At 37.2% G+C, this 27,162-nt stretch overlaps 1 protein-coding gene across 5 annotated transcripts in view; it reads right to left on the reverse strand.

Moving 5' to 3' along the window:
- Positions 1-27,162, reverse strand: part of AP4E1 (adaptor related protein complex 4 subunit epsilon 1) — a 62,557-nt gene that overhangs the window by 11,613 nt on the left and 23,782 nt on the right. For all 5 annotated transcript variants that reach the window (XM_042988870.1, XM_042988873.1, XM_007081847.3 and 2 more), the window contains 9 exons: positions 23,372-23,494; positions 23,159-23,268; positions 20,516-20,655; positions 18,643-18,755; positions 18,416-18,534; positions 13,538-13,840; positions 11,019-11,133; positions 7,744-7,867; positions 2,575-2,833 (listed from right to left, as the gene is read on the reverse strand). In XM_042988870.1, coding sequence (XP_042844804.1) covers positions 2,575-2,833; positions 7,744-7,867; positions 11,019-11,133; positions 13,538-13,840; positions 18,416-18,534; positions 18,643-18,755; positions 20,516-20,655; positions 23,159-23,268; positions 23,372-23,494 — 1,406 coding nt within the window. The remainder of the gene's footprint in view (positions 1-2,574; positions 2,834-7,743; positions 7,868-11,018; positions 11,134-13,537; positions 13,841-18,415; positions 18,535-18,642; positions 18,756-20,515; positions 20,656-23,158; positions 23,269-23,371; positions 23,495-27,162) is intronic.

Here is a 27,162-nt window from a genome sequence, read left to right on the forward strand (position 1 = left end):
GAATTTTATAATTGACTAGTGATGTCTGCTACTGACTCTGGTGACAGGAATGGCAAATCTGCCATCCTTGAGCCAACACTCCTGGGGAGTGGTCTGCAAATCTATGTAAGAAGAGTGGAGTGGTAGCTCACAATTCCCCTTGCCTCCCAAAGTTGTCTAGAATCAGGGCAGCAGTCTGGCACTACTCTAAATCCACATCTCCATCCTCCTAGGGGCTTTAACACGGTGTGGCCACCCTTCACATGATTCTAGCTAAGCAGAATTCTAGTTCCTCTTCCATACCCTCTCACTCCCTCAAGTCCCAACACCTCTTCCAGCTTTCAGCAGATGTCTCCTATAGTTCAATTCAGAAGTCATCAAACAAGAACTAAAATTCTACTAACACAAAAATGAAAAAAGTGGGTGGGTGAAGGACTTCCATTTCCAAGTAACCATGGGACTCGAATTAGATGTGTATTACACTGTTCAATATTGTTACTCAGGTCACTGATGTTCTGAGTTTTTTCATTTGTTTTTTCTCTTTTCTGTGCTTCATTTTGGGTTGTTTCTACTACTTTGTCTGCATGCTTAATATTTTTTTTTTTCTATAGTGTCTATCCTGCTGTTAATCAGAAGCTACACAAGCCACAGTACACTAGAGCGACATCTTGGTTAATGTTAACATTTAAAGAAAACAAAGTTAACCTAGAATTTGTTACCCCAGAGAAAATGACTTTTAAAAATGAAGGTAAAAGAGGGGCGCCTAGGTGGCTCAGTTGGTTAAGTGTCCAACTCCTGGTTTCAGCTCAGATCATGACCTCACAACTTGTCGGTTCAAGCCCCACATCAGGCTCTGCGCTGGCAGCTTGGGGCCTGCTTGGGATTCTCTTTCTCTCTCTCTCTGTCCCTCCCCTCTCTCTCAAAAATAAATAAACATTTAAAAAATGAAGGTAAAAGAATAAAATCAAGAAACAGACTCTTGGCTATAGAGAACAAACTGAGGGTTGCTGAGGGGAGGTGGAGGGGGGGAATGGGTTAAATAGGTGATGGGCATTAAGGAGGGCTCTTGTTGTGATGAGCACCAGGTGTTGAGCAAATGCCGAGTCACTAAATTCTACACCTGAAACTAATATTACACTATGTTAACTAACTAGAATTTAAATAAAAACTTAAAAAAGTAACAAAAATGAATACAAAATAAAAGGCAAAGATGAGGAAAAACAAAAAGCCTTGATACTCAGAGTGGATTATGTAAAAAAATTAACCCAGAAAGGATTTAGCATACCTTAAAAGGAAAAACACCCTCCTTACATTTCTGATTTCAAGCGCACCACAAAAAAAAAGCCTGATAATGAATTTGTCACAATGAATGTTCTCTTGAGAAAGACTGTTTAGCTGAAAGCTTTGCATGTTGTTGAAAGGGCAGAAATCCTTCGACATCAGCTACGGGGTTCACAAATCAGGGTTCCATAAGCCTGGGCGCACTGTGACCACAGAGAACTTGCCCCTTCAGTGCCAGGCATTCACTGATACCCACAGCCAGCTGAAACATCTTAGAGACCCAAGATAAGTCACTTTGCTGAACTGCAAATGCTGACTGAGACAGCATTAAGATACATTACTTATTTATAACTTTTAGATTGAATTTTTTTTTCCTTAGGAGGGGATCTCAAGTCTGATAGAAATGGGGTCTAAAAAGAGAGAGAAAACAAGCAAAGAGTATTACAGGGATGGAAGGAAAATTCCACCAGGAGAGAGGGAGGATGAAAGCACTGTAATGATGTAAAACTGAAGAAAAGGTAGCTCTAATCACTATTTTGTACCAGGTAGGTCCATCAGTCCACCAAATTGGCAATTATATGGAATTCTCAGATGCTCAAAAATAGCACCTGTCCTTCACTCTGAGTTTTCATTCTTTTCCTATGATAGTAATATATCAGCATAAAAAGTTTTGAAAATCATCATAATCATAATGCCTGAGTATTATTTTCATTTTGGGGTAATTCCTTTCAGTCTCAATACATTTTTATCTCCTTAACAATTATAAACAAAGTATAAATAAAACTTTATATTCTGGTTTTTTGCTTAATATGTCACATGTATTCTTTATTTTATAATGAAGTATTTATCATTTTTAATGGCTGAGTAATATTCTGAGCTAATATAATTTATGTACCCACTCTCCTACTGTTAGACATCTAAATTGATTCCTATCTTTTACTATTAAAAATACCATTTTGAGAAGTACTTTTCCCAAATACATATCAGTATTATTGAACTATTATTACCGAAAATACTTCCCACTGAGAACTGTCCTATCCACCCATGGGAGTAATACCTATGGTCATATTTGTAACTTTATTTGGACCCTGACCCTTGCCCCAGCTGACTGGACTACAGAGAACACCTGACTCAAGCTAAGCCAATTAGAATTTCTCTTTCAGAAATATAAAAAGTGTATCACTGGTGGCTCTGGAGCTAGGGAAGCCATTTTCCACTGTGAGTATAGATGACAGCCAAGAGCTTTCGTAGAGCCCGGTTTTTTTGTACAAGACAGGGACAAAGATTCTCAGAGGACTATAACAGACTACTTACCAAATTGATTGTACTTTCCGTTCCTAGCCCAACAAATAATGATGATGCCAGCAGCTGCTTTTCTTTCTCCTCTTTAGATTGGGTAAGGACTTGAGACTGATCCTTTTTAATTATAGTTTGGTCTACATTCTCCATTATTATACTTTCTTGAGGAACAGGCGGAACTTCAGTTTCATCCCCAGTTTTGCCTTCTTTCTTGGGAAGATAGCCCTCTTTCCCCCATAATTTCTTTATACCTTCCAGCTTCAAGCTATTTGTCCTAAGGAGATTAATAATGAAATCAAGTCAACTTAAATAACTGCTGCTTAAATAACTTACTTTTTTGAGGCATTTTTAAAAACACATCATTGCCATGACCTCTTAAAATTTTTTTTTTTTTTAACGTTTATTTTATTTTTGAGACAGAGAGAGACAGAGCATGAATGGGGGAGGGGCAGAGAGAGGGAGACACAGAATCGGAAACAGGCTCCGGGCTCTGAGCCATCAGCCCAGAGCCCGACGCGGGGCTCGAACTCACGGACCATGAGATCGTGACCTGAGCTGAAGTCGGACGCCCAACCGACTGAGCCACCCAGGCGCCCCGCCATGACCTCTTAAAAACAGCTTTCGTATTATATTCTCTATGTCAGGAAGTAAAACCTAGATCCCATGATGTTATTTTAGTTTCATCCAATGTCCCCACACCCTCCAGCTAAAGGATTTAAGGCACTAGAACCCTAGACTTAGTTAAAAATTTCAGATCACTTAATTGCTTGAATAAGTTGTCCAAATCAAAACTACTATAAATTAGCTCCTTTCCTCCACTGACTTTTCAAAAATACCTTTAATTCTGATGAGTTAAAGATCAGAAATGACTCTTGATAAGTTTCTTGGCTATAACCACCCAATAAATTCATTAAATAAAATCCTGTTGAAAGCAAAAAAAAAAAAAAACCAACAAATCATTCAAATCCACTCCTTTGACTTAATCCAAAAAGTTTTCTTAATGTGAACTCTAGCTACATAGTCAACTATTATAAATGTAATTTTATTAAAATGAATGAGGTTTGGGGCGCCCTGGGTGGCTTAGTTGGTTAAGCGTCCAACTTCAGCTCAGGTCATGACCTCACAGGTTCGTGGGTTTGAGCCCGGCACTGGACTCTGTGCTAACAGCTCAGAGCCTGGAGCCTGCTTCGGATTCTGTGTCTCCTTCTCTCTCTGCCCCTCCCCTGCTTGCGCGCTCTGTCTCAAAAATAAATAAACATTTAAAAAAATTTTTTTTTAGTTTTTTTATTTTTGAGACAGAGAGAGAGCATGAGCAGGGGAGGGGCAGAGAGGGAGAGAGACACAGAATCCAAAGCAGGCTCCAGGCTCTGAGGTGTCAGTATAGAGCCCAATGCGGGGCTTGAACTCATGGAGTGTGAGATCATGAGCTGAGCCAAAGTCGGACGCCCAGCTGACTGAGCCACCCAGGCACCCCCCCAAAAAATTTTTTTAATGAAATGAGGTTTGATCTGTAAGAGAAAAAAGGTTTTTTTGAAAAAGCATGAAGATTATGAGCCTTTTTACTGGAGATGGAAGAACTGAAAGTCGTGATTAGAGTTTGGACTCACCTACTGCTGTCCCAAAAGTTATTACATCTGTGACTCTGTACTGACTAAGATAATCACCAAGTACAGGCTGAAACAGCCAAAGTTAACCTTTATTGTTTTTGTTTAAGAACTATGTCTCCTTTGCTCTTGGATCATTTAAGCGTGCCTGTCATGGCCCAAAATAGCATTTTAACATTTGTACTACAAAACAGATCATAAAATGAATCTAAAAGAAAAACTCAGAATTATCTGTACAAGTTATTATTCCTTTCTAATTTGTTGGACTCGTGATCAATTTGATTTTCTATATATGCCAAAAACATAGACAGGTGGTCACACTTCATACTGAGTGAAGAACTAATACTATTAAATAGTAATTGGCTGAAAGAAAATTTGAGTGTTAATAAAGAATGCCCTATGGGGAATTAGTCCAATCCTCCACAATGAATTTTACTGCTAAATTTTCCTTTTATGAATACCTTCATTTCTCCCTTTCTTTCATGTACCAAAAAAGCCTTCTAAAAAGTTTTTTTAAAAATAAAGCTATTATTTATCCACCAGACCTCTTAGAAGAAAACTGGCTGTCTTTGCAAGAGCGGATCCAAAAGTGGTCATGGGAACCATCTCTAGGATGCTCAACAACAGGAACTCAAAGGGATTCATAAATTCCCAGTGTTTCTGTAACCCTATTTATCAAAAAATATCCTTTAATTAATAAGGAAAAAGGGCAACTCTCCAAGTTTTACTAATAAATGATTTAAATATCAGTTTAACAACAACAACAACAAAAAGCAAGTATGGTAGACCCTGGGATGCTCCCTACAGATCATCCTTCAATAAAGGACTTGTTGCCCCAACTGTTGGGAGTACAGTCCTCTCTAGGATTGCCTCGGATGCAAAGAGTCACCTCGCCTGAGATCACACCCCTTCCCAGGGAAGCCCAAACCCAGTGACTGTTGGACAGAAGTCCTGGCCACAGTCCTGGCCACCCATTTGGGTCCAACTCAGGTCAACTCTGAAGAAGGGCCACTCTAACTTCAGAGCTCCTGATGGGATCATCAGAGGCTGCTGTTGGCACCGCATTGCATCTTAACTTCCTCCTCTGCTCAAACCTGCTTCTTTCTCCTTCTTTCCATAGGTGTTGATCACAAGGGCACTGCCTTAATATTCTGCATGCGAAACTCCATCATGGAATGCACTTGCCAGGGAATCCAATCCACAACAACAGACAAAATAGAGGAGGAAAAATAAGCCTAAAAGGAGCCTCAAACTACTTTAAAGATTTTCTTGCATATTTCATCTGCATACATGCCTATTATCAACATAAATTTTGTCATGCATTACATATCGAAAGTCTAAAAAGTAGGAAAAATGAATAAAAGCACAAAATATGCTTCTTTATATGAAACCTACTGAAAAAGAATTGTTTTAAAACATGCATCATCTTTGCCTGGATTTTAACAACAATAATATAATTCATGATATTATGTGGCATATATACTTTTGTATTGTTTTTAATCAGATCGTTCAAACAAAGATGTAAATTCTGGCCAAGCAACCTTCAAAAGATTAGGGATACACTTTAACTCAGCTCTAGAAATCCCCATTTGAGATAGTCCCAAATAGGGCTTAAGGTAAGAAATTATAAACTGGGCTTTCTACTACTTTATTCTCAGCTTGCCAGAGATTGGACAAGAGTGACTGTCTCCTCCCAAAGCCTTGTCAATTACCATACAGGTTCCCAATCTGAAATGATGTGTGAGCTGTAGTCCTCCTGGGAAAGAAATTTAAAATTCATCCCTCATGTCCCATTTCATGATAAAACAGCAAGTGTATAATTCCTTAGCAGCTCTGCCAAATGTCATTTCTCTAAGAAGTACATGTAAATATACAGGATTTACAAGGCCTTGTCAAGTCTCCCAGATCTTAGTTCAGTACTAAACAGATGCTGTCACCTGTTGTGCAAGTAAAAGAGACTGTTTCCTCCCTGGGTTTGGAGGGTTTCTATCCTCTCCTTCCCTTATCCCGCAATTCTCTGTTCAGGGCACTTAACTGCTGTCACCACTACCATCAAATGCTCACAAATCATATCTGCTCCCCATGCTTGGAATACCAAAATTAAATGTCTGGGAAAGAAAAGGGTGTCAACAGAGAATGAAAAAGAGGCTAAGAAAGAGAATTTCATTCAGCATATCACCCTACATTCCTCATAATCTATGTGTCATTTTTTTGATAAGTACTTCTCATAACCATCATGCTGGAAGACTGACAAATGCAAAAATGGACATATAATAAGCTGACTGACTCCATAATGAACATATGAGGGCTCAAAATTCAAATTTCATCTTTTAAAGTTGTCACTTTTGAAATTTTATTGCATTTATTCCAACAAAGTGGCCATTACTCAAAACATTTTTTAATAAGCACAGAATAGTATATGGAGTGTTGAATCACTATACTGTACATCAGAAACGAATACAACACTGTATATTAACTACACTGGAATAAAATTAAAAAAAATTTTTTTTATATCTTTTGGAAGCTCCTTCACAAAGAAGGAATCCATTTTCATTACTTTATGTCACATCAATATATTGACTAGTTATCCAGACAGATCACTAATTTCATTTGGTTAACTCAACTTTTGGATGACAATTATGGCAATGACAATCACTATTAATAAGAGCAGTTATCATTTACCATGCACTACATTTTATGAGGCACCTTATATATATTATCTCACTTTTTTAACTTAGTCATATTTCTAAAAGTAATTTATTATATTTCGAAAACCAAAATCTACTTAAAATGGTTGAAGATTTGGCTCCACATAAGACATTTAGATAAATGTCTTCACCAATTCTCCAGGTGGCTGGTAAGAAGCTCTGAAAGCATTTTGAGCAAAGTATACACGTACTTAAATGAAGTCAGTCATCTTATTTTATGTTCATCTCTCTGTCAATCTTCCAATAAAACAGTTTATAAGAAGATTATGAGGAATGTAGAATAATATGCTCATATTCACCTGTGTATGTAAGTTCTCACATATTTCTTTAACAAATGTATGTGTATACATATGTGTGCATATATATATATATATAAATGTGTGTATAATACACAAACATACATACATACACATACAATATGCAGTAATAACACACACATCATTACTGTGTATAAAGCCTATGTACACTATTCTGTGTTGAAGGTAAGCAAACTCTCTTAAAAGTTCTCTTGTACAGGGGCACTTGGGTGGCTCAGTCGGTTGAGAGTCTGACTCTGGCTCAGGTCACAATCTCACGGTTCAAGAGTTTGAGCCCTGTATCAGGCTCTGTGCTGACAGCGCCTGCTTCAGATTCTGTGTCTCCCTCACTCTCTGCCCCTACCCCACTTGTGCTCTCTCAAAAATAAATAAAAAACATTAAAAAATAAATAAATAAAATAAAAGTTCTCTTGTACAACATCAACACCTTGAAAGCAATATATAGGAAAAACTGAAACAAGAGGCTATGCAGAATTTAGCTTTCAGGAATCCTTCTACATTTAAAAATATTTAAATACTCCTCTATGTTCTCAGTTTTATCAAGAAAGAACTTACTCTTTCAGCCCAGTCTCTGCACTATTCCCAGATATATCTGAACCAAGAGAAATGCCAGCAGGAGACTGTCGTCCAGTGAAGCCAGATGAAGAAAATGAAAGTCCATATGGTTCAAAATTGAGAACTAGAATTTTAAAACAATAACAGAAGTTCATATTTAAAACAAAGCAAAAGTTAGGGGGGAAAAAGTAGATGTTATCAAAATTACCAGTCACTACTGAAATAAAATAGTGGAAGACTAGAATCCAATGACAATTTTTAAACTGGAAGGGGCACTGAAGATGATTTAATCAAATAATAATAAAGTAGCTATGATTTATTGAAGGTCTACAGTCTTCACGCTATTAGTTGAGAAAAGACAAACAGTACTTCATTTTTATCTTTTCACCTCCCTGAGAAGCTAAACTAGGATCCAATTAGGAAAGACAACTGATAAACCAGGTCTACTGAAAATTGCTGCTCCCAGACAAAAATGTTTAATGAGCTATGAATGAAGAGATAGTGTTTTTCCTTAACAAAATGTTCTTAAGCACATTCCTATGCCAAATAGACTAATGGACTCTTCAAAGTGAAATCTCCCTTACTGACAAAGAACAAGGTTTATTCAGATTCAGACTCCTTTGACTCTGTATACCCAAATGAATTCAATCAGAGCCATAAAAATTCATACTGATATTGTGGTGGAGCAGATGCCAATATCCATTCTCCTCTTCTTTCTAAGTAATAGAACCCTGGATTCTAAGTAATAGAACCCTGGATTCATGGCAATCCAGAAAGAAATGACATTTCCAGACTCCTTTGCCATGAATTTGAGTTCTGGCCAATGAAATTATGCACACATTCTGAGCACAACTTCTGGGAGGAATCTTCCTGGGGAAAAAAAAAAAAAAATCTTTCTTCTCTCCCTTTCCTCCTTTACATTCATGAAGCCATTATCAATCCCAGGCTGCCTACTTCTGGAATTCCTTTAAGGGAAAGAGCAGTAATCTTCTATCTTGTATAAGACCCTATATTGTTCTTTTGTTTTCTAATATGCTATGCAGCTATACCTAATCCTAACTGGCATTATTTATCTTTATGGACTGTCTGGATTATAACATAAAGGACCTCCTTAAATCATAAAAAGTGCCATATAAAAAATAAATGTGAGCTTCTGTAATTATTATTTTCATTTTACAAATACAGAAACTGAAGCAAAGTTTGCCATGAACTTAACCAAGATTACAAAAACAGGAAAAATGATAGAGCCAGATAAGAAATCGGATACTCTGGTTCTAGAGCTCACTCTCCACTATCTCCTGCAAAGGAAACAGCATTTAATCCAAAGAGAACTACATAAATTTTTGTTGTTACCCAAATGAATGATATAGAAATCAATGTGCAATAGAAAAAAATAATGGGCTAATTAGTAATCAGAAGAACTGAGTTCTTAACATGCATCGGGTATTAAATGGGTGCATGAACTTGACCTTAATTTCTTTGTCTGTAAAGTGAAGGGTTCAGGCTTGATCAGCAGTTTCCAAATGCTGATTTGATAACCAGGATCAAGCTGACTGTGTAGAATCTCCCACAGACCTTTTTGTACATACAGCCAAGCTTTTACAGATTCAGATACAAAAGATACAGGAGTACGGCGCAAAAATCTGTATCGTTTTTTAAAACTCTTTGTGATTCTGATTCATAACCATGTTTGGAAACTACTTGCCTAAACATTCCGAGGTCATTTTCAGCTAGAAAATCCTCTCATCCTAAGCTTTTCAGGGGCACCTAGGTGGCTCAGCTGGTTAAGTATCCAACTCTTGGTTTCAGCTCAGGTCATGATCTCAACATTCTGTGAGTTCAAGCCCCACATCAGGCTCTGTACTAACAGTGCAAAGCCTGCTTGGGATTCTCTCTCTCCCTCTCTCTCTCTGTCCCTCCCCCAGTGACTCTCTCTGTCTCTCTCAAAACAAATAAACTTAAAAAAAATCTAAGCTTTTCAATCACCGAGTTTAACTTTCTGTCCCACTTTTAACTCTTTAATAGCATCTGTGACAGCCAGTTACCCAGCCTCTGCATTAACAAAGTAAGTGAAGAACTCAAGCAATGTTTCCTATGCACAAGTAAAAACAAAGAGTTTAAGCCAAAGATCAAGTAAAGATAGAGTTTAAACAAAAGAGCAGAAAAAATTCAAAAGCAGAGGTATAGTTTAAGAGTAAAGAGAAAAAAACTAGACATAGAAGGGGACAGCATATGGAAAAGAGATAAAATTCCAAACCTGAGACAACAAAATTAAACACTGTCATCTAAGGAAGGCCTGGAAAGGATCGAGGTTGAGAATGAACTTCAAGCCACATTCTTTTCATTCTTTAGTGAAAATTTCCCAAGTCTTTATAGAGGTGAATAACAAGAAGGGCCAAAGATTTTTAAAAGTTAACTAGATGTACAAGAGCTCATGTGCATATGGGAATCAGGAGGAGAATCACAGCATGCAGGAAGAGTCAGGAAAAGGAAGTAGATGGATGAATTGCAACTTAGACTTTTCTGGTATCATTTTAAGATCAATCATTTAGTTGTACCTACCACAGAACCTGGAAAGTACTTGACAAAATCATTAGATGATGAATGGGGAGAAAAAGAGCTTTCAGCATTGAACTTTTCAGTATTAACATTCTGAACTCCTACAAAGATAATACTCAATGGTCTCCCTTTATTCATATAAATACTTCCCATCCACCATCCAAACACCTCAATGATTTCCTCTTTACCAAAATCAGGACAGGCATCTTCCCCTGACAGACTACATTTCTAAAATCTGAAGTTAATCTTTCCTTTCTTAGCTGTTTCTCACTTCACTGATCAGATATTTTGTTACAGGAAGCATTCAAACACACTTAAGATATATAACATTGCTCAGAATGACAATGAAACTCACTAGTCCACAGGAACCAGACTTCTTTTCTCAAATTTCTCTGTAGATATGCTCATGTGAATATCTATCAGCCCTCCATCTAGCACAGTGACCCAACATGATAATTCCACCTTCAAGTTCTTTCAAAGTTCCAGAGTGACTATCTTAGGCATTTATATATATGGAGCCTATGACTTTGGAAATACCTCTAGGCTAACTTTTTTTTTCTGGGTATCCAAAGACCTAGGCAGAGTAAATAAGTCACAAGCAGATTTAAAGAGAGATAACAAAAATAAATATCCTCAGTTATCTACATTACATGACTATAATATGAATTGCATTAAAAAAAAAAAATGATGTCCCTTACAGACCCATAGAAAATTACCTTTTTCCTGAGAAAGCTTCTCCTCCTGACGTTGGTGGTGAGGTTTGTAAGGTGCTGCCCCCTGACTGAGTTCTTCAGCCACAAAACCATCCAGAAAAGATAAGGAAGCATCTACCTGTATTAAAGTGAAGCAAAAATCAGAAATTACAAAACTTTACCCTAAACCTAGACTGTACATTCACATAACTAATTTCAATCCGTATGTCCTAAAAATAATTTTTAAGTGAAAAAAAAGAACTTCAGTCTAAAAATGCTACTAGCGTTACCCAACTCTCTAGCTCTCTAAAACACCTATATTCAAATCACTCAGCTAAGTATGTAACAATGAAAGTCATCTGCAGTTATTATTAATTTCATTGTACTGCAGAATAAACTTTTGAGCATCCAGTATGTTACAGCATCATGTCAGGTGCTATGATAAAGACAAAGAAAGACATCTCCTGCCCTCATGAGACTTTAACCTACTAGAGAAGACATCTACACTCTGAGCTAGTGTCTGTATTAGTTTGCTGCTAGGGACTAAAAACAAAGTGTTGGCAAGGCTAGTTCCTCTGGGAGGCTCCAAGGGAGAATAAGTTCCTTCTCCCTTCTAGCTTCTAAAGGCGCCACCATTCCCTGGCTTGTGGCCCCATCACTCTGATCTCTACTTCTATTGTTAGTTGGCTTTCTACTGACTCTTTGCTTACTTTTATAAGAACTCTTGTGATCATGCCTTCTTGGACAATCCAAAATAATCTCCCCCTCAAAAATTCCTTAATTTAAGCGTAACTACAAAGTCCTTATTACCATGTAAGATAACAAATACACAGGCTGCAGAGAACGAAGTATGCACATCTTGGGGAAGGCTACTATTCAGACCCTGGCAGTGCCTTTAACTATCCTATTCTTTTCTACCTAAAAAATACCTTTTCACAAATCTATGGAAAATTACCTAATTTCAGCAGGAATAAAAAGGTACAAAAGAATGAATAAGTGAAAATAAATAAGAGATGAAGAAAGAGTGAGGGGAAAGGATAAAAGAAAAAGTGAGGAAAGAAGAATGAGATATACACAAAAGGATATAGCAGTGGTGGCCTCAGAAGCCACAGATCTGCCTCTCCTGGTTTAGCCAACTGTATGCAAACAGCTCCAATAATTAGAAGAACAGACAGATCTCAAATATTTAAGTGGCATGACACACTCTGAATCTGGAAAGGTTCTTACAAAATGAAGACATGTCATCATTTCAATCTTTCATTGGAGGAAAGAGGAAAAAGAGTTACTTCCTAGTTTCATACTATGTATACCATATTTAGGGAGGCCTGAGTGGCTCAGTTGGTTAAGTGTCCGACTCTTGGTTTAGGTCAGGTCATGATCTCAGTTTGTGGGTCTGAGCCCTGCATCGGGCACAGCACTGACAGCCCAGGGGCGGCTTGGGATTATCTCTCCCTCTTTCTCTGCCCCTCCACCACTCTCTCTCTTTCCTTCTCTCTCTCTCAAAATAAATAAATAAACTTAAAAAAAATATTATGTATAGCATATTTATTCACCTTTTCAATGAATGTCTTTGGACCTCCTACCAAAGGTGAAAGAAAGGCGTCTACCCTTGAGGAGCTTTTGCAAGAACTAATGAACAAAGAGGTTCAAAATGAATATAAGTCATGAAAATCTGAGTCAGAATTAGTAGGAATGCTGCCCCTCCTCTCCTCTTTCTCAACTATATGACATCTAACAAATAAAAATTTGTACAAATCTGGCTTCCTTTTGGCAATTTCCTAATTTACACCAGTCTGGAGAAGAGATCAGTACATATTCAGAGGGTGAGTAGTAACTGAGCCCATTAGGTTAGAAAGAGTAGTGGCTTAAAGTTAGGTAGGAGAAGGAAGGTGGTTGATCAGGTTCCAAAGTGGTAAAGAAGTTAGACACTAGGTGGACAAAATGCAACAGAGAACTATTTTTTACATTCTCAAAGATACCAAAGTAATAATAAAATTGCATATTAGAGAAGTTCAAAGGAGATTTTAAAAATTTAATTTTTTTTACGTTTATTTAGAGACAGAGACAGTGCAGGGGTTGGGGGGGAGAGAGAGAGAGAGAGAGAGAGAGAGAGAGAGACATTGAGAATATCCCATGCAGGCTCCACACTGCCAGCACAGAGCCTGACGCGGGGCTTGAACCCACGAAACTGCAAGATCATGACCTGAACCGAAACCAAGAGTCAGATGCTCAACCAACTGAGTCACCCAGGCTCCCCCCAAAATTTAGTTCTTGAACTACCATATATTAAAAGAGACTGCCACTGGATATAAACAGCTTCAGTGCAGTTCTCCGGAAGAGATACTGATCTATTCCCAACTCTTTAGGAGCTCTACTGAATTGAAGCTCTCAAATTCTCTCATATGATGTGAGAAAAACTCCAACCTTTATCTGAAGTGTTACAGGAAGTATATTTTGATATATTCCAGATACATCACAAAGGTAAGAATTATTCTGTTTGGAGACGATGCAATTTTTACAAAGATAAAATACAGATGCCTTACCACCATGTCTTCACAGCTCTTATCAACTGGAAGCAAGCTCTTCATAAGTTCCACATTCTCACGTAAGTGTTTTAATTCAAACGCATGCTGTCTCATACAAGTATCCAAAGATACAGTGAATTCCTGGATTAATCTCTCAACTATGTTAGAAGAGTGTGCTTGGGGTGTCAACTTGGTAACAGCAGCAAGTAACCAGGCTTTTGTTTCTGAAGAAACCGAGTCATTCATAAGTAACTTGTAGAGTTTGGTTATAACTTCCTCTGGCGTTTCCTCATCTAAGAGATAGGAATACTCCCCTAACACCTATGAGTAAAACAAAGAGACTGTTCATATAGAAATAACAAGTTACACAGCAAATTGTACTGGGAAATCCAAACAAAGTAACTGCTGCTGGAGTGAATTTAATCTAGAGTAAATATATTCTCATGGTGAAGAAATTCTTAAAGATAAAATTGTATATTTTAGGGTCGAAATTATACCAAGAATTAGAACTCAATACCAAAAGATTTTCCACATCTTTGTCATTCACAAAATATAAAGCAGCATACTTTACAAGTGAGCTTTCTTCTGAACTTCCAGTTCAGTTGTTGCCTTTTATCAACACCTCCACATTCTGTTACTTATTTTGCAATTAGCATTGAAACCAGTGGTTCTCACATGCTAGTGTGCATGAGAGTCACCTAAGGTGTTTCATTTCTAGGTTCTACCCCCAGATATTCTGAGTGAGTATGTCTGTGGTCCGGATCCACAGTGCACATTTGGAACCAGCATCAGCTGATTCTGATGTATATGATCCACAGAAGAAACTCTGAGGAAGGCTGACCTATGTTACATATCCTTTTTCTTACATCTAACTTATTTAGGTGATACATAATCCTACTGGTCTAAAAATTATTAATAAACTGATAATTCATGTAGTGTGAGATCTTTCCTAAGTGCTATTTATGGAATATTTTCATGTCTTTAGAGTAACACTGGCACCAGCAGGAAAAAACGGGAGGGGAGGTGAAGTGATAGGCAAGGGAAAATTTACAGCTAGTAACAAGAAAAGGAGGAAAAAATGGGGTGCCTGGGTGGCTCAGTCGGTTAAGAGTCCGACTTCAGCTCAGGTCATGATCTCGCGGACCGTGAGCTCGAGCCCCGCGTCGGGCTCTGGGCTGATGGCTCAGAGCCTGGAGCCTGCTTCAGATTCTGTGTCTCCCTCTCTCTCTGCCCCTCCCCTGTTCATGCTCTGTCTCTCTCTGTCTCAAAAATAAATAAATGTTAAAAAAAATTTTAAAAAAAAAGGAGGAAAAATTAATAGAAATAAATAAATCCAATCCTTAAAGTAGCAAGATAATTTTTTGAGTGGTTTAAGAAGATGAAAGGTATCTCTAGAAAAGCTGGTAATCTAAAAGCCAGTTCAAAAATTACTGGGTGGCGGGAGGCTGATGCCTGGGTGGTTCAGTTGGTTGAGCATCAGATTCTTAACCTCAGTTCAGGTCATGATCACAGGGTCAGGAGATCAAGGCCTGTGTCAGGCTCTGTGCTAATGTGGAGCCTGTCTAGGATTCTCTCTCTCCCTCTGCCCCTCCCCCATTCTCTCTCTTTCTTTCTAAAATAAAAATAAAAATAATAACAATGGGAAGACAGAGTAGATGCATTTTCCCCTATTCCTCCCATTAAGTACATCTAAAATCCTTGGTGTTATATATAAAACACACATAAAAAGACACAGATAGGTGGAGAAAAGAAGGCCAATTGCTAAGGACTTTGTGATAGTACAGTGGGTTATCTGCTGCCTCATACACCCCAGACTGGGTATTAGAGAGCCAGCAACCTGGAAACAGCAATGGGCACAGACAAAATGACCCCAAGAAAAGCCTGCCCTCTAGCCAAAGAGCCAGGACTGAAAACTTATTTATTTTTATTTTTTAAATGTTTATGTATTTATTTTGGGGAAGAGAGAGTGCAAGCAGGGAAGGGACAGAGAGAAAGAGAGAGAGAGAGAGAGCTTAGCACAGAGCCTGATGTAGGGCTCAATCCCATGACCCTGGGATCATCACCAGAGCCAAAATCAAGAATCAGACACTTAATTGACTGGGCCACCCAGGCACCCCAGGAAGACAGAAAACTTTTAGACAATAACCCTCTACTCTAGCCAAGTACCACAGAAAAAAGCCCACAGACCCACCCACACCACCAAAGGCTGAGTGGAGAGCCAAGACTTCCACCCCTACCAGGCTGTAAGAGGCGCTCCAATTCCCTCAAAAGGGAGAAGACTCAGTAGGGAGCTAGGACTTTCATCTCCACCAAGTTGTCAAGAGGCCCACTCCTCTGCAGTGTCCATGAAGATCACATATGGAAGCCTGCATTTTATACCCTCTACCCAGGTATAAAGAGGGATTCCTCCGCCCCTTCACTGGGATGGTGTCAGAAGCCCCGTGGAGAGTCAGGGCTTTCACCACTGCTCAGTCATTACAAGGCCACCCATCCACAATGTCAGTGGAGGCCACACAGAGATCTCAACACCTGTGTCACAATGCCATTACCAAAAGACTCTAATCAACATTTACCAAACACACCATCCAACAATAACAGAATACCCACTCCTTTCAAGCACTCACAGAACATATAATAAGACGTATCTTAGGCCATAAAACAAACATCAAAAAACTTACCAAAACTGAATTCACAGAGTATTTCCTCTGGTGACAATGGCAAACTATAAATCAGTAACAGGAAAGATAACAGAAAATTTTCCAAACACTTAAAAACTAAACAATACTCTTCAACACAACTTTTCCAGAAAACAGAAGAGGAAAGACTACTCCTATCTCATTTTATGACACTAGTATTAGTTTGATACCAAAACCAAAACAACAGGGTAGAAAAAAAATCTCATGAACAGAGATGCAAAAAATTCTTAACGAGGTCTCAAGAAATCTATTGAAAAAATCCTAGATTAGTGAGTTCAGCAAGATGGCAGCATGTAAGATCAAACTACAAAAAATCTATTGTATTTGAATAAACTAGCAACAAACATGTGGGAACCAAAATTAAAAACAAAATATATCTACTACTGTTCTAAAGAAACTGAAATGCTTAAGCATAAATCTAACAAAACCTGCACAGAATCTGTATGTTGCAGAAAGAAATAAAAGCACTATAAATATATGGAGTAACATGCCATGTTCTTGGAGGGAAAAAAATGAACAGCTGCCAAATTCAATAACCCATTTAGGCAAGGATTACCAATACTAAAACCACTGGTAAAATATAGTTAAGGAAAAGATGTTGACACATAGCCCCTTAGAATCACCTCACAGATTAGCTACAAATTACTAAGGAGAAAATGCATCTTTACAATGGAGAGATCTGAAGGTTATCTTAACCAAACAAAGAAACTTAAAATCACTAGTAACTGGGGAACTGATATGGTATGTGTCCTGATGATACAGTGGGAAGTATATAACATTGTTGATATAGTATTCTTCCTAAAAATGTTTAACCAAACCAGAAAAAATAAGACAAATTCAGAAAGTTGGACATTCTGCACATCAACAGTATTCATCCAAAAAAATCAATATCATGAAAACAAAAAGAAAGTGAGGAACAATATAAAATAAAAGAGGCTAAACAGACAACTAAATGCAATTTGTGATCCCTGATGGGATCCAGGATTAGTAGTAGTAGAAAAATAGCCATAAGAAACATTTTTTGGACAACTGGATAAATGTGAACATGGACTGTATATTAAATGATATTAATGAATTAATGTTACATTTCTTAAGTCTAATAATGGTTCTATGACAGAACAATGTCATTCTTAGAAGACTCATGTTGAATTTTTTTGGAGGGTCATGATGTCTGCAACTTATATGTAGATCTAGATGTAGATATAGTAAAGCAAAGGTGGTTAAAAATATTAACAGGGAATCTAAATGAAAAGTATAGAGATATTTATTATACTAGTCTTTCAACTTTCCTGTGTATGAGAAAAAAAATTCTTAAATAAAAGTCTGGGTAAAATTCAAGTTAACATGCTAACATTTGGCAAAACTATAAAATATTAAAAGAGGCATACGCTATGATCCTGCAGTTGTACTCCACCAAAGCTTCCCAGGAAACACTCACCCACATGCACAACAAAGATACACAGAGGTGATGGTATGTATGCAATTACATATGATTACATGACATAAAATTTGGCCTTCATCTTGCAAGAGATAATCTCCTTTGCTGGCTTTGATGAAGCAAGGAGGAATGCTGGGAGGCCCACATGCAAGAAACTGAGGGCAGCTCCAGGAACTAAGGGTAGCCTATGGTCAACAGTCTGAACTTCAAACCCTCAGTCCTACAACCACAAGAAACAGGTTTCTTCTAACAACCACACGAGTTTGGAAGTGGATCCTTCACCAGTCAAGTTTCAGATGAGACAGCAGCCCCAGCTGACAGCAACCCTCAGAGACCCTAAGCAGAGGACATGGCTAAACCAGGTCTCAACTCCTGATCCACAGAAACTGTGAAACAATAAATTTATGTTGTTTGAAGCACTAAGTTTGTGGTAACATACAGCAATGAAAAACTAACATAACACAGATGCATGAGTATTCACATATTCTAACACAGATTCACAGAGAAAATACAGCAAATGTATTGTAGACACAGATACCTAACCAACTATCTATAATACACACAGTAGACAAGTGAGATGAAAGGCAGAATGAATAGACAAGTAGATAGTTAAGTGACAAACTAGCCAATGGGAAAGAAAATGGATAGCTAAAAGAGTTAGCAGGGTAGAATTAAATGATTTCTGAAGGAAATATATTGCTAGTATTGGGCTTTATAAAAAACAATGTTATAAATACTTATGCTCTAATGTACTTTGCTCACCCAACTCATAACTTGAAGAAATTTCTGTGGATAGAACACATTTTCCGCATCTAGTAAAGTGAGATAAGACTGAACTGCATAAAGCCTTAATTGTTGATTTTCTGTTTCATCATCAAAACCTACAAAGAAATTGATACATCATTTTAACTTTCACTAAAAACTCTTAATGACTCTGTAATAAAAACATTTAATTTTGAAATCTTTCCAGAATGCAGTAATTTACTAACCTTCTGCTAGCAGTCTCAGAAAGTTATTGGGAATATCAGGATGCATAACATCTCCTCCCACTGAAAACACAGCATTCATTGTCTGAATAAACCATGCATTATCTGGGGCATATGTGTCCACAGTGTTAAGACCAAGTACACTTCCAAATACCACTTATTAAAATTACCTTCTCTGTATCAACCTTTTAAAGAATAACCCCCAACCTATCCTACTTAGGTATTTTTACTTTTAACCTCTGCCAATAAATTGTTCTATACTCCAGATTTATGTGAAATAAGTGCTCAGTAAAAGCTTATTTAATAAACTTAATAAACTAAATTCTTGTTGCTTCATCTAGCACCATGCCTTGTACATACTAAGCATCCAATAAATAAGCGTAAAAAAAATTTTTTTTTAACTTTTGTTTTTACATTTATTTATTTTTGAGAGACAGAGTGAGACAGATCACAAGCTGGGGAGGGGCAGAAAGAGAAGGAGACACAGAATCTGAAGCAAGCTCCAGGCTCCAAGCAAGCATTCAGCACAGAGCCCGACACAGGGCTCGAACCCACAAACCATGAGATCATGACCTGAGCTGAAGTCGGTCACTTAACCTACTGAGCTACCCAGGCGCCCCAAGTGTGAAAAAAATTTAAAGAGATATTCCAGGTGCCTAAGGACAAATAATGGAAAATGACATACACTTCAAAGAGACTAAATGCGGTATGTCTACTCAAGCTATTTAATCTCTTTTCTAACCTGTTCTTCTTCAGTTCTAAAATTCCATCATTCTGCTGCCTGGAGTTACGTATGGCACTAGATACGTGGCACAGACAACTATATTTAAGCAATTTCCAAGATGACTGACTGGAGTAACATTGTACATTTATTCCTCCTTTGATTTAAATAACAGACATCTTAAAAAGAATGGAATATCTTTGTGACCTGTAAAGTTTCTCTGACTTTTAAAAAGCAAATGTGGGGGCACCTGGGTGGCTTGGTCAGTTGAGTGTCCAACTTCAGCTCAGGTCATGATCTTGTGATTTGTGAGTTCGAGCCCCACGTCAGGCTCTGTGCTGCCAGCTCAGAGCCTGGAGCCTGCTTGGGATTCTGCGTCTCCCTCTCTCTGTGTCTCCCCTGCTTGTGTGCTCTCTCTCTCTCTCTCAAAACTAAATAAATGTTAAAAAAAAAAATTAAAAAAAATTAAAAAAGCAAATGTGAAGAAAAGTGACATGTGAATGGCATCCCCAACTACCTTACTGGGACAATTTCCAGTATAAACAATAGCGTAAAGGATAAATTTTAGCATGCTGATCCCTACTCCCAAGGACCCCCTGCAAAACAAGAACATTTACCAGAAAAGAAACAAATTATGAAATAAAGTCAAAGATAAGAAGGCAATTAAAGAGGAATCAGGCAGAGGTTCCTGTATCTTTCTGCTCATAATACTGACCAAATGAATGAAAGAACCAGGGGAAAAAAAGCCATCCACTAAGAAGCCTACAAATATTCCTGTCTTTGACAAGAAAGGCCTGTATATCAGGTATGGGAAAAGTTACTGTGTGTCTCTGAACTCAATTTGCAAGTGCCCACAACTAAACCAATCATTCTAAAGTCACTATGTAACTGGGGTGCTTGGGTGGCTCAGTCTTAGGTTAAGTGCCCAACTTTGGCTCAGGTCATGATCTCACAGCTCATGAGTTCGAGCCCTGCACCGGGCTCTGTGCTGACAGATCAGAGCCTGGAACCTACTTCAGATTCTGTGTCTCCCTCTCTCTGAACTTTCCCCACTTGCACTCTGTCTCTCAAAAATGAATAAACATTAAAAAAAATTTTTTTGAGTCACTATGTAACTACAGGTATTTTATGACTTATGGTCCAAACAAAGGATATTTCTCAGCGAGTTCAGCTATTTTGCCAACCAAATTGACAATAATATACTCTTCTTTGCTCTGTTGTAAATATTCAAGCATTTTCTGGACAATCACTGTTATATTCTGTGCATTAGTAATTCTGTAAAGAAGTTCCAGAGTCTATTTAAGAAAGAAATAAAAACAGCATTATAAAACTATACATGGTAATTCCAGTAAATACAGCAATATATAGGTTTATAATACAGTTGATTCTGCCACTTTTACATAGACCAACTGGGCAGTTAATAGGTGCTGAAGAAATGCACATTTTAGCTAAAACAGAACTTAATTAAGAAAGGTAGAATCTACTGTCAAAAAAAATGAATTATGATCAATTCCAAAGTCTAAAAGCTTTTTGATACCGATAAAAATTATAATCTGACTACTTCTAAATGGGAGGCCATGAAGTCTAAAAACTTAAAAGGTTTATAATCTGTTTTCTAAAAATATAACAGCTTCTTAAACCTATATCATTTATGCCTGTCTGTGCATGTATATATACACACATGAAAATCCAGTCTTACAAACCATATTTTCCACACTACGTAAACAATAGAAAATAGCCCTTGAGTGGGTTCATCAGCTGAGAGCAAATGGCCTCCAACCGATGGACAAAGGCTGGGGGCTCAAGTGCTTCAAAGCCTTAGCAAGGCCTCTGTTCAGAATCTCAGGCAAGGAAAAACCATGTTATAGTCGCTTTCTCAATGCTCAGGAATATACCTCTTGCTTCCTCTTAAAGGAAGACGAGTATGAGAGTAAGCTCCCATTTGGCTACACTTTCTGAGGCCCTACATTAAGGTTCTAAAAATATCGTTAACTCCCAGAAATCAATATGAGACCAAGGGCAGTACTGAGAAAGTATCATTTACTGGTATTTTAGGATCAACAACATTAGCTGCAAGAGATTTCCATATATTCTACTTGTCAAACTTGTTCAAAATATCTTAAGAGTTCTTTGTAATTTTTCAATCTTCATTGCCAGGATATCAAGTACAAAAGATAACTGTTTAAGTTAATTCTTAACTCCATTTTAAAATCCATAAATACACAGGTCCTCCATTAATAGCGTTCAACTTATATAGCTGTCTCAGACGTGCTCCCTGTAGATTTTAAACTACATATTACATATTTTTAGATAATTATACCAAATTTATTTCCTACTCTAAGACTATGCAATTTAGCATTTCCAGGATTGCATGAGACAGGGCATTAGGAATTGCATGGCTCAAGAGAGGTCTTTTATGTTTGTTCCTTCTTGCCTTCTTTCTCCCTATGAGAAAGAAAGGTAATAAAACCAGACAAATGGGAATCCCAGTCTTAAACAACACGTCACTCCATTCCCAAGGACCAAAGTTCTTCTATGTAATTACTTACAGAGGTTATACATGATAGTGGCATTCGAACAGATAGTACTGAGGTGCCTTCTTGGAGCACTATTGATACTAAAAGAATTCAAACTACTTTTCTCACAGCAGGTAACAGACAAAACAGATCAGACTCGATAATTTTAAAAGACATTTATTTTCCCTTTGACTCTCATTTTTAAATAAGGGCCCAACAATTAAATATAGCACTAAGAAAACTGTACCTAAGTCAACTCTGTTCAATTTAGTAGCCAACCACACAAAGAAAACACATGCTCTGTATTTGTTCAAAGTGGAAGAGCCAAATAATTATTGTTATTGTCCTTTGGTGCCTTCTCACTCTTCTATCATGCCTACACAGAAAAATTAGTCCATCTACAAACTTCCCAGATTTGAGGCAAGTAACAATTTTCAGAAGATTAAAAATATAAATGCAAAAAGAAAAAATATATATGTAGATGACAATTTCTCAAAAACACTTTTATTTCAAAAACAGTACCTTTTAAAATTGAAAATTTATAATCTTATCTTTTAAAATTACAATTGTTTAATGAAATAGTATTCTTTGCATAAACTACTTTTAACTCATTGCTATTAAGTAATTTAGATGTTCACTAAATTATCTTTATTTTTAAAATAAAAATAAAAATATCCATTCTTCTTAACTAGGTCCCATATACCATTTTAATATGAGGGCACAGAGTGATTTGTTTACATGAAAATTAACAGAAACACTTATATAGGCACCCAAATGGACACTGAAGCAATTCCTTCCAAGAAGTTCAAATCGTTTAGGGGTTATCTTTATTAATTCTTTCAATATTCCTACATATTTAATAAGGAGTGCATTAGCCCACTTCACAGATGTTAAGAATATGAAAAAAATATTAATCATCATAAATTACATCTTAAATTACATTAACAGAAAGAACTTGAAATAGAATTCAGGTCTCTTCTTAGACCAAAAAAGATATTAATGAATCCATACAGGTAATTGAACCTAACTCCTCTAACTAATAGTTTAAAAACATTTGTGAAGATACTGACACAAGGACTTTTTAGAAAAGTTCCTTAAACTTTACTAGAAAGAATAAAATACACTCAGAAGTTAAAACACATGTGTGTACACACACACACACACACACACACACACACACACACACACACACACTGTCTACTACTTTCCTCTCTCCATAATACCAAAAAAGAAGTTTAAAAGTTATAACACTTCACGTACACTATTCAAAGTACCAGTTTACCTCTCTTTTAATAATGGGATCAGGATGGTCTAAGCATTCAATTATTGTCATCTGGTGCTGAAGAGCCAGAGTGGGATCCTGCTGGATAACATAGGTAAGAGCCTTCAGCCCTAGAAACAGAGATTACGTTATACAAAGTGACTGGAAACAAATATCCAGCAAATTTCAAGAGCTGTCTTTGTAATTTCTGTCAAAATTATCTAATCATCTTACCTAAATACTTGAGATTTATTTTAGGTGACAGAACAAATCTTCCAATGCACTTGGCAGCCTTCTCAAGTAATTCTGATTTAGGATAAATAGAATAAACTGTATGTACACATTCAAACAGAATAGCTAGAGAAAGAAAATATAAAAATGTCAGGGATCATGTTAAGGCATAATAAAAGAACATGTGTAGAACTCAGAACAAAACAAACTAATCAGAAGGTCAGTTTTAGTAAAAACTTATTTATGGAAAATTTTCAAAGATAGGAACTTTGCTGTTTTCAGGCTTACACAACTATTAGGATTATATTACCACAATATAATATATTATGTATATTAATAGATAGAAATGATGCATTCACACATGCAACAAGTATTTACTGAACACCTCCTATGTGCCAGGCATTGTTCTAATAGCATGGATACAGCAGTGAACAAAAAAGACAAAAACCCCTGCCCTTATAAGGAGCTCACATTCTAAAGGGCACATAAGTAATATATTCATTGTTCCTATATAAACAGGTATTTCCAACACTGCTTGCATGCTTTAAAATAATTTGTTCTCTGGCAGTTTCTACCATTTATACACAGAAACTATACATGTAGTTTATCTCAATGTAATCATTTTAGGATACTCTAGCATTCATTTCAAAGTAGGGCCATTTCATAAAAATCCTCAAGTCAGTTCTTTAAAACAAACCTCAAAGAACATAGAACTATCTATTGAACATCTTGATAGTGTTCAAATTTGATTTTCTAATACAAAGATTGGATAACTACGATAATGATCAAAGTGTACACTAAAATCTTTTTCAAACTCTTTTGAAGAGCCTAAGTCAAGGAGCCTGAGCTTTGTCATTGTAAATAAAGAAGAACCAGCGTGGTATCAAGTCCTGCATGTGCTATGGAATCACAGTGTAAGTGAGACACAGACTCAGTCGACTTAACAGTTCTACCACAAGTTGAAGCATATCAAGTGTCCTTGATAGAATCCTTTCTTCTCTATTTCTAAAAGCTTTAAACAAAACAATCTGATACTCTGTTGTATACAACATAAAACTTGAGTATTCAACCAGCTATATTTTCCACTGTTAGGTTGCCTATCAACTGATTCACACATAAACTTTGTATAAAAAGCTTTATACAAACACTTTCTATAGAAGGATAAAGAGAAAATAAATCAGAAATACAAATTTCTCTTTAAGAAGGGGACTGACTTTAAAGGAAAATCTACAAAGTGAGTTAACTGAACGTAAAAAGATACTCCTCTGTATATTCAGATGTTGTGCTGTAAAATGTCCTCATTCTGTGCCATGGAAAAAGTAAACTTTATGACTTTATGAACTAAACAAAGAGAGGCTTGGTCAAGTGAGTGACCAACTAAGGCAGGAATGGATGAACTACCACTAAATCTAGCCCTTGGCCTACTTTTGCAAGCCTGTAAACTAAGAACAATTTTTACATACTTTTTGAGATACAATTGACAATATAACATTATATGAGTCTCAGGTGTACAATTACATTTTTCAAAGGTCGTAGAAAAACAAAATAAACACAGGAGAATTTATGACAGAAACCTATGTTACCTACAAAGCTTAAAATATTTACTACCTGGCCCCCTTTTCAGAAAAAGTTTGCCAAACCCTGAACTAATAGGCCAGTCCTAAGTAATATTAAAAATAATGATGACCCATTTTCTGTTATAACTGACACGGTTTCCTTTACAGATACCTGCCATTCAGAACTCTCCTGCTATCAAACTGTGTTACTACAAAAGCTTCTCATTACCCATCCAAAATCCAAACTTTTATTCAGATGCTCATAAGATTTCTGGAAAGCTAGTATAGGTAAAATTAATAGTTCAAAAATTATACTTATGAACTTAGTGCACAAATGAGCTAAAAATGAATTTAATAGATTTCTAAATCACTTTTCCACTATAGCTAAATCCCTTTATTCCCCAACTCTACAAAAATCTGAGTATAAGTCCATAAATGAAACAGCAGCCACCCTGCTCTGCTGTCTCCCCTCTGCAGCGGTTTAAAAAAAAAAAAAAAAAAGTGCTTCTGAGGATTCTAAACGTAAAAACACAATGTGAAGTTTTGTTTTCTCCTCAAGAGCAAGCCAGGTCCTAACCAAAATATCAAGTAAAAATTAGCAAATAAAAAATTAGTAATATCCTAACATTTGTGATACTGTGGTTTTATCATAGGTTTTTGGGGTTGGATTATGCACAAAATTTGAAGACATTCCACTGACACCTTATCCTTCAGACTAGACTTTACTTTCATATTAAATAAGGAAAGTATCTATTGATACTACTCTGACAGGGAGACGCAGGTACCACCCTATGGGGATGAAAGTCCAGGTTCTCCACTCTGCCTCCTTTGACACCTGGAGAAGGAGGGGACCCTTATTCCTTCTGGGTGGGGGATGGGAGTGTCTGCTGATACTATGCTGCCTCAGAAAGGAAGGGGCACCTCATTACCACTCCAATGGACTCCACTGACATTGATGGGATGGCCTGAGTATCCCTGACCAGTGGTGAAAGCTCCAACTCTTTCTAGGCTTCCCCTAACACCACCACAGCAAAGAGGGGAGAGGTGCTTCATTAACTCCCTATTCCTAGATATGTGAAATTCAGGCTTCCCACATCATCTCCACTGACAGTGCAAGCGAGATATGCCCCACTCCCGACACCTGGCAGGGATGAAATTCTGGCTCTCCTCTTGGGCTTCTCCACAATGAGCCCAGTAGAAGCATTGGGAATCTGCTTACACCTGGTGAGGGTGGAAATCTTGGCTCTCCACTCAGTCTTTTCTGACATGGGTGGGTCCATAATTTATTCTGTGTGATGCTTGGCTGGAAAAGAGGCTACCATCTGAAAGTTTTCTACCTTGCTAGTTTGCCCTTTTCTTGTTGGTCCTTTGGCTAGACAGCAGGCTTTTCTTAAGGCATTTTTGTTTGGAACAGTTGGTGTTTCCACGTTGCTGGCTCTCCAGTACCCAGTCTGAGAAATATGAGGCAAAAAGAAAACCCACGGCACTCACCGTGATATTGTTCCTTGCATCCCAAGGTTCCTAACCAGTCCACCTTCATTTCTCTACCTTACAGTCTTATGTTAATTTTATATATAATGTCTATTAAGTGGGAAAAACAGGGAAATGCACTTCTATCTACTTTTGATGGTTCTGTGCCTTGTACTTCCTTTTCTATAATTCTCCCAATTTACTAAAAAATGTTACTCTCATCTTATCAGTATCTTGCCCAGAAGTCTTCCATATCTCTGGATTTATATGGTATAAAGCCCAAACTCATTTGACTGCCACAAGAGAACCTCTGCACCAAGGCCTTTCCACTGCTCCCAATATGAACTGTCCATGTAGACTGGTAAGTTGATATTCTCTGAAACTGTTTTAAATATCCCCACTTCTGTACCTTTTCTCATGTTCCCTTCACCTAGACCCCCCTGATCTCTCTTCTGGCTATCTGTATCCTTACTATCTGTCAGGGCCCCATTATATCAATGAACTCTTATGTGTGTCCTCAGGCCCACAGTGATCTCTACCACTGGACTCCTGTAATATTTATTCTCTGTATCACCCCTTAGCATTCTGCCTTATACTGATATTATTCTTTCATAAATAAGCTAGTTCTACCATTATATCGTAAATTTCTTTAAGGCAAAGATTACATTTTACACTCCTTCACATCCTCTATATCACTTTGCACAATGCCTGGCACATAACAGTACTCAATAAACATCTCTGATGGGATTTATGTCTTGACTTAACACT

This window comes from Panthera tigris, chromosome B3 (assembly GCF_018350195.1).
Source record: "Panthera tigris isolate Pti1 chromosome B3, P.tigris_Pti1_mat1.1, whole genome shotgun sequence".
In the NCBI taxonomy this organism is placed as follows: Eukaryota; Metazoa; Chordata; class Mammalia; order Carnivora; family Felidae; genus Panthera; species Panthera tigris.